Source organism: Panthera tigris, chromosome D2 (genome assembly GCF_018350195.1).
Source record: "Panthera tigris isolate Pti1 chromosome D2, P.tigris_Pti1_mat1.1, whole genome shotgun sequence".
Taxonomy (NCBI): Eukaryota; Metazoa; Chordata; class Mammalia; order Carnivora; family Felidae; genus Panthera; species Panthera tigris.
This window is the reverse complement of record NC_056670.1, coordinates 28,281,114-28,294,163: the sequence shown is the minus strand read 5'-3', so window position 1 is coordinate 28,294,163 and position 13,050 is coordinate 28,281,114. Positions and strand designations below refer to the sequence as shown.

At 35.3% G+C, this 13,050-nt stretch overlaps 1 protein-coding gene across 1 annotated transcript in view; it reads left to right on the top strand.

Annotated features, from left to right (window-relative positions):
- CTNNA3 (catenin alpha 3) overlaps positions 1–13,050 on the top strand; it is a 1,692,711-nt gene that overhangs the window by 26,014 nt on the left and 1,653,647 nt on the right. The window contains exon 3 of the mRNA XM_042960559.1: positions 7,975–8,167. Within this exon, the coding sequence (XP_042816493.1) occupies positions 7,975–8,167 (193 nt within the window). The remainder of the gene's footprint in view (positions 1–7,974; positions 8,168–13,050) is intronic.

Here is a 13,050-nt window from a genome sequence, read left to right as displayed (position 1 = left end):
TATACTAGTCTCTAACTTAGAAACTCTAATAGGCAATCTTAACATGCCTAAAGTTCAACTCTTGATCTTCTTCCTTCTTATGTCTCCTTAAGTAAATATTACTTCCATATACCCAACTGATTAGGCCATATACCATAGAGTCATTCTTGTTTCTTTAATAACCCATATTCAATCTATCAGCAAACCTTGTTGACTCACCAGAATTACCAGAATTCTTCCACTTCTCAACAACTCCACCAGTGTTCCCTGGAACAAGCCAATGTGGTTTCTTGGGCTACTGCAACAGTCTCCTAACTTTTTCTGTCTTCCATTTCTCACCCCTCTTCCTTGATCCCTGTTTAATCCCCAGTCTATTCTCTTGAGTAGCCAGAATGGATCCTTTTAAATTTTAGGTCAGATATTGTTCCTTTCCTGTTCTAAAACCTTCAGTAGCTCCTGATCACAAGAATAGAATTTCTAGTATTGATGGTTATCTACAAGGCCTGTACAACTTAGTGCCTCAGTGACAGCCTGACTTCATCTTTTATGTTCTCACCTCACTCTACTGTAGGTACTCTGGCCTTCCTGCTGCTCCTGGAACAAACTAATCAAGCTTCTGTTTTGGAACCTTTGTCCTTGGTGTTTCCTCTGTTTGGAATATTTTCCTCCAAATATTCAAACGTCTTACTCCTCTACTTCCTTGGAGTCCTTTTTACCTGATCAGAGAGACCTCCTAAGATACCACATCTAACCAGCCCTTCCTCATCACATCTCTATTCTCTTCCCCTCTTTACTTTTTTCATAGCACATATCAATACTCAGTATTATGTTACACAGTTATGTATATATTTGTTTATTCTCTGTCTCTTCTCAGTAGGAGGAGGGTCACTGACATGTCCTTCTGGTGAAGTGCAGGTGCACCAATATTTTTTGAATAAATGAAATGTAGGGTCTAGATTTGTTTTTTTGTTTTTTGTTTTTTGTTTTTGTTTTGTTTTTGTTTGTTTTGGGGTGTCAAGTAGTTAAGTAAAAACTGGAAGAAACTAACATTTGATATTAGTGTCAGCGTGTGGTCTTTTCCTGGTTGTGTTTAAGTTCATATTTTTTTCCAGGAATAAGTGTACTTTCTGGATTAGAACATTTAGCTACAGCTGTTTGTATATGACATGTAAATCTCTTTGCTTTGTTATGCCATCTGCATGGCCCAGAAGGCTGGTAGAATTGGAGAGGGATCTATCTACATGTGTTTTGTTATCATCCCTCAATAGCTGCAAGTAATAGCTTGGCTAGCAGTGTTGTTAATCTAACAAGCAAATAGAACTCTAAATTATATTTTAAAAGATGATGGTTGTTTTATACTTTCTGTGTCATTAGTGGTGAGGATTGTTATAGGCTGAATTGTATCCCTCTCAAATTCAAATGGTGAAGTCCTAGTCTTTAGCACCACAGATTGTGACTGTATTTGGAGATAGGGCCTTTAAAGTGGCAATTAAGTTAAAATGAGGTCTTTAGGGTGGGCCCTAATCCAGTATGACTGGTGTCCTGATAATAGGAGATTAGGATGTGCAGAGAGAGAGATACCAGGGGTGCATGCACACAGAGAAAAACCATGTCACAGTGAGAATGTAGTTATTTGCAAGCCAATGAGAGAGGCCTTAGAAGAAACTGACCCTGTTGACACTTTGATCTTGGACTTCCAGTCTCTAGAACTGTGTGAAAATAAGTTTTTGTTGTTTAAGTCGCCCACTCTAGGAAGGTCTATAGGCAGACATGGCAAACTAATATAAGGGTTAAAAAGTGAAAATCAGTAATAAAAATAATGTGCCTGCTTTTTTTACTTATAGTTTGAAAATGAATGATGTAAGCTGTCTTTTTTTTTTTCTTTTTGGCTACAAAAAGACAAGACTGAATATAAATATATACTTGATTCTAGATCACTGAACTGATCAGACTTCAGATAAACTATAGGAATGGAGACTTGGCTTTCTATGATAGTAGACATGGGAAATGACAAAATATCCTTCATTAAGGAATTCCTTTTGATGAAAACTAAGTTGTATCACTGATCTTAAAATTTAATTTTGGCTTAGCTACCAGCTGTCTTTATAACTGAAGAAATCCCTCAACATTATGGCTCTTCTCTAAAATCTAGAGTTTCATTCATCTTTTCATTAAGTAAATCAACACTTATTATTTTCAGTGTGCTAGCTCTCGGTTTTCAGTATGAATCAAACATGGTCCCTGCCCTTATCAAGTTCATGGTAAAGCTAGGGAGATGGTAATAACAGCTAATTACAAAATGCTGTAATGAGTGGTGTGAGAGGTACATACAAGGGGCTGTGTGGGGAGGGTGATATTCCAGGTTGAGGATGCCAAACATTTCTTGTTCTGGGCCTAATAAGTAGTTTGTGGCAAACTCCACAAGTAGAAAATGAGAGTGAAAATTTAGTCAGAAATGAGATCATAAATTACCTCATAAGCCATACTTTAGACTTTATCCAAACCATGCTTTAGACTTTTATCTTATAGGCAGTCAGGAACCATTGGAGAGTTTTAAGCTGGTACAAGTATTTCAGATTTGCGTTGCGGAGAGATGGCACTATGGAAGTGTGGGATGGGTATGGAGATGTGATGAGGGCCAGAATTGATGGATATACTTCTTGTAATGATAGAGTAGAAGACAGGATAGCAGAAGATAGAGTAGAAATTGAGGCCATGTTTCTGTTTCACAGAGGATAGCTTGGAGGGAATGTAGGGTAGGGCAGTAATCCAGAGAGCAGCTATGAGAAGCAGTGGTCCTGGGTTGAAGAGGATGTGCCAGAAACTGAAGCTTTTAAACAGACAGTTTAAAGTACCTAGAGAGGAGGTAAGAGGGAGGGAATATCCCAGATGGCCTCTGGATTTCTGCCTCAGTTTAGAAGTACTAGTCACTGAGGTAAGAAATACAGATGGAGGAGGACTTGTTTTTACCCCACAGTACCTTTGTACCTGGTTCCCTTTACTTGGCTTTCTTACCCGCCATCTGTCCTGGTAGAAAACTGTCTGTTCTTAAAGGCTCTTCTTGGAAGTCCTACTTAATCCTTGTGAATGTTTGCAATCTCTTTAGCGCTCTCTTTTTTGTTTGTAAGCCTAAGCAGTTACATTCTGCCTATTATATTGCAGCTAGTTGTGTATCTCTCATCACCATACTGGAGCTTACTCATCTTTATTTTCTAAATGTCTGGGGTATTGTTTTGAACATAATATGTGCTCAATAAGTGTTTATTGGCTGAGATGATCTAAAAGAAGATTGTAGTTGGTTTAGGGGTAATGTTAAATGCCAGTTGAGTGGTATACATTTGCTGGATTTCCAATACTTCAGTCCTCCACAGTGCTTTTGTTAACACGGTGAAGGTTGTTTTTGGTAAGAAATAAAGAACAGTTGAAATTACCAGTAACTTGAAGAAGGGATCCTCTCCTTCCCAAGAGTAGATGATACCTTTTTCTTTAAAAGATCACTGGTTTTACTATAGACAATTGTATACAACAATTTTATATTTTTAACCTTTACTTTGTTTCAGAACTCTGTTTGAAATTTTTAGCTAATTAACATGGTTTAAATGTCTTCTATTTTATTTCACACATTAAAATTAACACAAGGAAGCAAAAGTAGCCCTTGAAGCTATTGGAAGAAGGTTAAAATTCAAAGTGTTTTAGCTAACAAACAAGAAAAGAGATGGCTGTTAACATGTCCTTTTTATACTACAATGATAGTAGAATTAAAAAAAATAGATTAGGAAAGAACATGGTTATAGAATATAAATGTATTAACCCAAGTGGGCATTTAGAGAAGATTTTCTGCAAAGCTAGGATCTGAAGTACTAAAGCCATTGTTGCACTAATGCAACACATCAAAGTAAATTAAACCTCACACCATATTCTGCAATGCTCTTATTATGCACTAGTGTTGCTCTATATATAATGACAGTTGATGGCTTGGTTCACTATGCATCTCAATGTAATTTTCAGTATCTTTGGAGCACTCAGAGAAACACACCAGAATTAGGAAAGATTAGAAAACCCTTTTTTTTGGTACTATAAATTTTAGTATATAGGTATTACAAAACATTAAATATATACCTGGTGAGCTCATTCCCACATGTATGTATGAAGGTGTGTCTGTAACCTAGCTCAGATTTACATACTGAAGAAAAGCAAGTGAACCCAAGCTCTCAGAGAGCTTGGAGAGCCAAAACTTTTTTGTTTGAGAGGGACCACCTAAGGTCACAGAAAGGAAGAATGGGGAGAGTTGTACACTAGTGACAAAAAGAAAGGTTAATAAGACATAAGCTAGGATTTACATTACAATCATCTTTGCTGTAAGTTCCAACTAAAGTTTTTGTGTTGCCTATAAAAATATAACTGATTTTGACTGAAAAAGAAAATGGGGAAACAGGAATTATTTTATAGAATAACCTGAAAACTAATTTTTACTGATACTCCTTCAAGAGATGGGAGACTTTTTCAAATAACAAATGCACTCGCAACTTTTAGTGAGAGTCATCTGTCATCCTGAGTCACAGTTACTGAAGCAAGTTGGTTAGATCCTGTAAGATAAGTTAGTTAAAAAAAAAAAGATTTCGTTTTCTTTATCCACCCCCCCCCCCACCCAGGATTACCAAGCCATCTTTACTCTCTGAAATAAAGTGAATCATTGAAAGTGTCACTTGACTTTAATTTAATCAGTGTTAAATAACTATATTGGGGTATTTCAGAAGAAGACATAGGTATAAATGATTGGTAAATGTGGATAGCTTGCAGGTTGCAATTGCATTTATTTTGATGGAAGCACAATGTTCTTATACAATGTTCTTTTCACAGTTCTTTGGCATTTATTATAAGGAACAAAGCATTTCTGGAATGCTCATTTTAATTTCAAAGCTCAGGCTATTCTATGGAAAACATTTGGCGCAGGGAGGATCTGAACAATAATAGAGGAATGTTCAGTGGGAAGCGTTGTGAATTGTGGCACTTAAAATACATTCTGAAGGAACATTTAGACAATGATACTTATTCTTCATTTTACACAAAGATTTAAACTAGGTGCTATAATTTGTCTTAATCTGGACAAATATCTTTTAATTCTTGATGTATAAATTAGGCTGACAGTAGTGAGATATTTGTGTTTTGGAGTATGTGAAAATCCATGTAATAATTCAGGCATATTATCATCTTTATCATCTATGCATGATAAAGACATGTGGCCCTATTTGGCTGCTTGCAAAGCATATAGGAGGTGCTTTGTTAACTGACTTCATCACATTTAGCACACGGGACCCCCTTAGAGCAAGATGAGGGTAGCTCCAAGAGAACACCTCTGACTAGGATCCCATAACAGACTTTCTATATCCATGTGGGGAATGGACTAGAAAATGTACATTAAATATCAACCAATATTTGAGTCATGTTATGCATTTTACAAGACATTTTACGTATTTAACCTTCACACAGTCTTATAGGTAACATGATCTCATTTTCCAAGAGAGGAAACAAAGGCACTGCACTCTGGGTTGTAGACATGAGAATAAAGCAAATTAGAATATAGCAATAAGTCTATTGGATGGAGGAGGAGAATTGAAAGGGCAGACAAAAATTATTTTCATCTATGTATTTCCCCCATAGCTTGTAAGTTCTTTCTCAGTTCCTAGCTAAAAAACTGTGTCCAGACATAATAAATAAACAAATATGTCATGCTCCATAAGCAATAAACAAGCCAAGCCTTTAGGGGCTGCAGAACAGGAAGGTTATGTATAGTCTGTTCTCAAAGATGTGGTGCATGATTGTTATAAGCCTTGGCTATTTGATGATATGCGGGATTCTAGTTTTCCATAGGAGTTTCAGGTCTTCTAATTTATTTTACTTATTTAAATTTTTTTTATGTTTATTTATTTTTGAGAGCAAGAGAGACAGAGCACGAGTGGGGGAGGGGCAGAGAGAGAGGGAGACAGAATCTTAAGCAGGCTTCAGACTCTGAGCTGTCAGCACAGAGCCCAACGTGGGGCTCAAACCCCTGTGCCATGAGATCATGACCTTAGCTGAAGTCCTATGCTTAACCGACTGAGCCACCCAGATACCCCCAGGTCTTCTATTTTAAATACTGAAAAGACGTGTTCTTTTCCTTCATCTACAATGGGGATCTTCCAGCTTTGCTTATAAAAATGTTAACTAAATTTATTATTGGTATCCAAGGCTTAATTAAGAAATGGGTATTTTTTACAATGTAATTTTGTATGAGGTTTTGTTTCCAAATACAGTTGCTTAATTTCTATCTCTAACCACAATGAGACACCACCTCACACCTGTCAGAATGGCTAAAATTAACAACTCAGGAAACAACAGATGTTGGCGAGGATGCGGAAGAAGGGGAACACTTTTGCATTGTTGGTGGGAATGCAAATTGGTATAGCCACTCTGGAAAATAGTATGGAAGTTCCTCAAAAAGTTAAAAATAGAACTACCCTACAACCCAGCAATTGCACTATTAGGTATTTATCCAAAAGGATACAAAAATGCTGATTCAAAGAGACACATGCACGCCAATGTTTATAGCAGCACTATCACCAATAGCCATATTATGTAAAGAGCCTAAATATCCATCGACTAATGAATGGATAAAGAAGATGTGGTGTATATATATATATATAATGGAATATTACTTGGTGACCAAAAAGAATGAAATCTTGCCATTTGCAACAACGTGAGTGGGACTAGAGTGTATTATGCCAAGTGAAATAAGTCAGAGAAAGACAAATATATGATTTCACTCACTGTGAAATTTAGAAACAAAACAGATGAACATAGGGGAAGGGAAGGAAAAATAAAATAAGATAAAAACAGAGATGGAGAGGGAGGCAAAACATAAGAGCTTCTTAAATACAGAGAACACACTGAGGGTTACTGGAAGGGAGGTGGTTGGGGGGAAGGGGCAAATGGGCGATGGGCATTAAGGAGGGCACTTGTTGGGATGAGCACTGGGTGTTATATGTAAGTGATGAATCACTAAATTCTACTCCTAAAACCAATACTACACTGTATGTTAATTAACTTGAATTTAATTAAACTTTTTTTAAAAAAAGCCCTTCTTTTCAATGACCCCATTCTTTAAGCCATTTATATAACAAATATTTATTGAGCACTTACTTTGTGCATTGTTCTGGGTGCTGGAGAAAAGACACATTTTTTGCTTTCATGGAATTTACTTTTTAGTATTAGAAGCATGAAATTAACATATAAACAAAAAAAAGTCAAGCCCTGTAAGTGTTTTGAGGAAATATAAAGTGGGATGAAGGGATAGAGTGAGAGAGGGTGGGGATGGGGTAGTCAAGAAAGGCCTCTTGATAGGTGACTTTGGGTAAGACCTGTTTGAGAGGCCTACTGAATTAGGGGAGACTGTATGGGACAGGTAAGAGAGGTTACAAAGGGCCTATATGTAATTATTTGAATTTGGTCCCCCTGAGATAACCAGTGTTTTATATTTCAGAGTGGTTCTGTGCCCTCTCAACATTAATAATGTCTATTCTCAGCCTAAATAGACTAATGCTTTACTGACTTAATTATGATTATTTTGCCTCTTTCTTAATATAGATTGCTGGCTACAAAGTGATATAAATAATTATTATATATGAATATTTATATATACATATATATATAATATATATTGCATAGTTTCCATAGTAAAACTTGGTAAGTTTCAATCTCTGTGGCTCTTCCTTCTTCCTGCCCTTTCTCTCTCCCTTCCTACCTCCTTCCTTCGTTCCTTTTTATCTTTAGTTGAAAATTCCATAGCAGCTGATAATATTGGTCTTGGTTCATTGACTTGACTTATGAGGGTGTACCAATAGTACTGGGAATAAATCGTGTTACTATGAAATACTTCCTTTTGTTTTGGGCTGTGATGTCCCAAGACTGTGTTTTCACAGTTTGTCTAATGAGTGGCTTGTGTTTTTCCAATTTTAGGTTACTACACTTGTAAATTGTCCCCAGAATCCTTCTAACAGGAAAAAAGGATGTTCAAAAAGAGCCAGAGTCCTTCTAGCTTCTGTGGAGGAAGCGACTTGGAATTTATTAGACAAGGGAGAGAAGATTGCCCAGGAAGCCACAGTTTTAAAGGAAGAGCTTACTACTGTACTTGAGGAAGTTCGCAAAGAAAGTGAGTACTCTAGTCCTGGTCAGGAGCAAACCGTATATCCTTGGGGTGTTAGTTACAGAATTAGATTTGTGAGCATTTTGTTTCGTTGACTTGAGTTTATTAGTCTATCTGTAGAGCTCTGAGGAGCTGGCTGTGGGAAGCTGAGTGGCTTATTAGTCAGCTCTAAGACTCAGAGTACTACTTACTCCTGGTTCTTCCCTTGAATTGTTGAGTCCCTGCAGGCAACTTCTTCCCCTCACATGCCATAGTTTATCCATAGTAAGCAAAGAGAAGTGTATCCTTTTTTGTCATAGAATATAACGACATATGACTAATGAAGCTGAAGATGTGTTTGTCCATACATAAATTAATTATAAAGTTCCTTGTTAATAGTTAGAGGTATTAAGTTACAGACCTGACTACTTAGAAGTACATTTTTTATTTTTTCATTTTCTAGAGGTTTAGATTTTCTAAACTTAAAAAGAAATGCTTTGCATAAACTATGCATAACTCATGTTGCTGCTATATGAATATTATAAAATGAAAGTGTACATGTCACGTTTTGATGTATTTACTTACATATGATAATACAACAATTTCATAATGAATGTAAGTCTCATTTGCAGACTCTTTTTAAAAGAACTGCCTTATTTATATATCAGCTTGCTGCAAGAAACTATCTTGAGAGGATAAGAAAACTTAAATATTCATGTTCAGTTTTATAAGAGACTTGGGGTGTTCATATATTTCCCTTCGCAACATAACTTTATGAAAATCAAAAAATGTCAGTTAATTAAATAATTAAAATGAATATACTAGCTATAATAAACCTTAGGTCAAATACAGGAGATTTATTTTTTATTTGTTATATACTTTATATATGACTTATATTTTACAGAGTCTCTTCTGAAAATATGAAGAAAATAAAATGCCAAAGATAATTTCAAATGAATTCATCACTCCTCCCTACCCCCTACCACTTTAGACCCTATCCTGTCTTGTCTGTTCTGGTACCATTATCCACATAGTCACCAAGTCAGTTTAGACTCTTTGTTCTCATTTCACTCTCTCTTCCAATTAGTCTCTAAGTTCAACAAATTCTTTCTCCTTTTGTCTCTCAGATCTTTCCCTCTTTTTCATTACTGATGTTGCCTCCTGAATTCAGGATTATTGCATTAGCCTTACTGTATACTAAAGCCAAATACATCTTTTAAAAAGGAAAATACAGTTATTTTACTTCCCTGCTTAATTTAAATCCTTTTAAAGCTTTTGAAGGATTAGGGGTATTATCTTTCTGGATAAGGTTCAGGCTTATAAATCTAGCTCACTCAGCATTGCATTATTTGGCTTCTATCATTCTCTCCCTTTTCATTTCCTGATTCTGGCCCCCTCTCCAGCTTCCAAACAAGAATTTGAAGTATTTTGAATGGTCCATGTTGCCTTATGCCTCTGTACGTCTGTTATCAGCTATTCCCTTCACTTGGATTACGCCTCTTGTTCAGCCAGTTCTTACTTATTGCACCAAACTCAACCCAGGTCTTTTCTAGGAAGTGTGTACTGACCTTGTGATGCTCATTTAGATATCCCTCTTCTGTGTCCCCACAGACTCTGAGCATCTGCCTTTAATAGGATTTACTACCCCAATACACCAAACATTGATTTACTTGTTCAATAAATCTAGACTTTTAATCCGTGAAGGTGGCAAATACCAGGTCTTATGTGATGAGAAGTACCTGACACATAACAACCACCTGATGTTTGTTAAATAGATAAAACAATTGAAGCATCATTTTGTCATTTTATATTATAAAATTTTATAATGATTTGATCTTTGTTTTTATGACAAATTATCTCTCATGGTTATGGTTTTGTTTTAAAGTTTATTTATTTTGAGAGAAAGAAGGAGAGTATGTGCGTGTACACAAGCAAGCAGGAGAAGGGCAGAGAGAGAGGAAGAGAGAGAGAATCCCCAGCAGGCTCCGTGCAGAGCCCAATGCTAGGCTCGATCTCTCAACTGCAAGAGTCAGATGCCTAACTGACTGAGCCGTCCAGGTGTCCCTCATAGATATGGTTTCTTTCCTGAGTGTTTTCGTAAGGAATATGAACGCTATTCTGGTATTGTTCTTCTCAGATAATGAGATCTATTTGACAACATAGTTTTTGTAAGCCACCTCATAATACTATGTAAGACACTGGTCATTCTCAGCAGGAAAAAATAAAAGCATTAATTGGCATGAAATGGCATATATTTTTTTTAAAAAAAGTAAGTTACCAGTTTTTGACTCAAAAAGCAAATTATTTTAAAGAGAAGGTCTCAAAGAGAAAGTATGTGTGGCTTTTAGGATTATGCAGTATATCCTTCCCTGTGTTCTATTATAATGTGTGAAATCATATTATCATGTGATAGATGTGGCATATGCTGTGTACACAACAAATGCATTTGGTTAAAGATCACCAAGTGCTTTATACTCTGATTTTTTTTGACAAACTGCCAAATTGAACTACTGCCATTTGAGTGTGGGAGGAAAGCAGTGAAATGGCAAATGGTTTTGGAATTTGGGGAATGGCCAATGCTTATCCTATGGATTGCAGAGATAGTAACAGTGAGAGCACTGTTCCGAAAAATTTGGAAGGAATTTTAGCTCACTGGTGAAGTTGAAGTACCAGGAGAATGAATTCTGATTCAAGCGCCTCTTTGATACTAGAAACATATTTTAGTTTCCTGTTTTTTTTTTTTTTTTTAAGGGCTTCGTCCAGTGGCATAATGTAAAGGACTAATGAAGAGCAAATATTGTTTAAAATATTTGAGAAAGTGAAAAAATATTAGATGTAGGGGGTATTTTTATTTATGTATTTATTGACTTATTTTCAAAAAGAATTTTGAGACTAATCTAGAAAATTTCTTCTATTAAAGACAGTGTAATTTATGTAGCATTACAACAGAATTCTGTTTTATTCTGTTTAACTGACTTTAGTGGCTTTAGTTAGAGATGTGAAGTGATAAATAATGTAGATATTTGATTACCTAAAGAACTGGCCTGTGGAAGATGGGACCTGGATAGTAGTAGGGGAGGATGGTGAAAGGAAATGTCATATGTGAGTAGAACTGTAGAGATCCAGCAAAAGTGGCCCACACAGTGATTATTTTTTACTCATAATCTTACAGTTTGGCCCTATACTTACATCCATACAATGGCCAAGTATTAAACCCAGTATTTTTTAAAAACAGTTTTAGAATATCACATAACAATTAGCTAGGAATTATCTAAAAATTGTTCATAATGTTTGGATTACACATGTTTTGCCTATAGCATATATGCTACCTTCATATAGCCTCTACTTCTAAGTCACACATTTGGTTACATTTAAAGTTTTTTAAATGTTGAGAATAAGATCAGTACAGAAAAGTGCATACATTATCATGAACAACTCAATAAAGTTTCACAATATAAACACACTAATGTAATCTCTACCCAGATCAAGAAATAGAAACTTACCAGAATCCTGGAATCACCCCTTGTGCCTATTAGTTACCACTTCTTCACCTCAAAGGTAACCATTATCCTGGTTATTACATAGGTTAGTTTTTTGCTTCTTTTTGAACTTTACATAAGTGGGATCATATAGTATGTTATGTTTTGAGTCTGGCTTCTTTTTGTTCAATGTTATGTTTGTGAGATCTCATCATATAGTAGTCCATTCATTTCATTGATGAATAGATTATAGTTTATCCATGTTACATAGATAGACAACTGAATTTTTTCAGTTTTTGGCCTTAATGAACATTGTTGCTATGTACATATTTGTGTATTACTTTTGGTGCATTAATATAGATATTCCTGCTGGGTTATACTTAAGATGAAATTGCTGGGTCATAAGGTATATACTCAGCTTTAATAGATTTTATCAAACAGTTTTCCAAAGTGGATTTTCTAATTGGCACTCTTATCAGTAATGTAAGAATTCCAGTTGCTCTACATTCTTATTAACTTGGTGTTAGCAAGTGTCAGTGTTTTTGATTCAAGTATATGTAGTGGTTTTTCATTGTAGTTTTAATTTGTATTTCTCTGATGAGAATTGCGTGCTCTAGATGTGAGACTTTTGTTAGTTGTGGATGTTAAAAACATCTTATTGCTTTCAATATATCAGCATTTTTGATACTCAGAAGTAATTTTGATAAATTCCAATTAATTATTTTATACCTTTATGGATAGAATTTTTTCTGTTCTGTTAAAAAATTTTGTCTACTGCAAGTCAAGAAGATATTCTCATATGTAGTACAGGCTTTATTGTTTTACCATTATGAATGATGTGAGCTAGGAGTCATGATTCTTTTTTTTTTCATATGGGAATTCAATTGATCAAGTATTATATGGATGCTTATGGAAGTTTGTTTCAGTATAGTTATTGAAAAAAATTACTCTTTCCCAGTTGAATTATTTTTGCAACTTTGTTGAAAATCAGTTGACCATATCTGTGTGAATCTATTTAGGAACTCTGTCCTGTTTCATTGATTTGTGTATCTATCCTTACACCAATAACACATCGGCTTGATTACTGTACCTCAGAGTAAGTATTAAAAATTATCTTGATTTTGTAATTTTAGTGAAAATATAAAGAGACATTCAACTTCATTAGTGATCAGATATGCAAATGAGGTATATTTTATGCAATTCAATTGGCAGAAATTAAAAGGTCTTTTAAAGAGACTTTGAAGTAACAGAATCTTTTATCGCTTTGTGGAGTGTAAATTGGTACAACCACTTTGAAAAACAGTTTAGACATGTCACTTTTGTTAAATGCCAAAGTTCTATCCATCTCTCTCTTTCTCTCTCTCTCAATATATATATATTGATGTGGTGTTGTTGGTGTATAGAAATGCAATTGACTTTTTTAGATTGGTA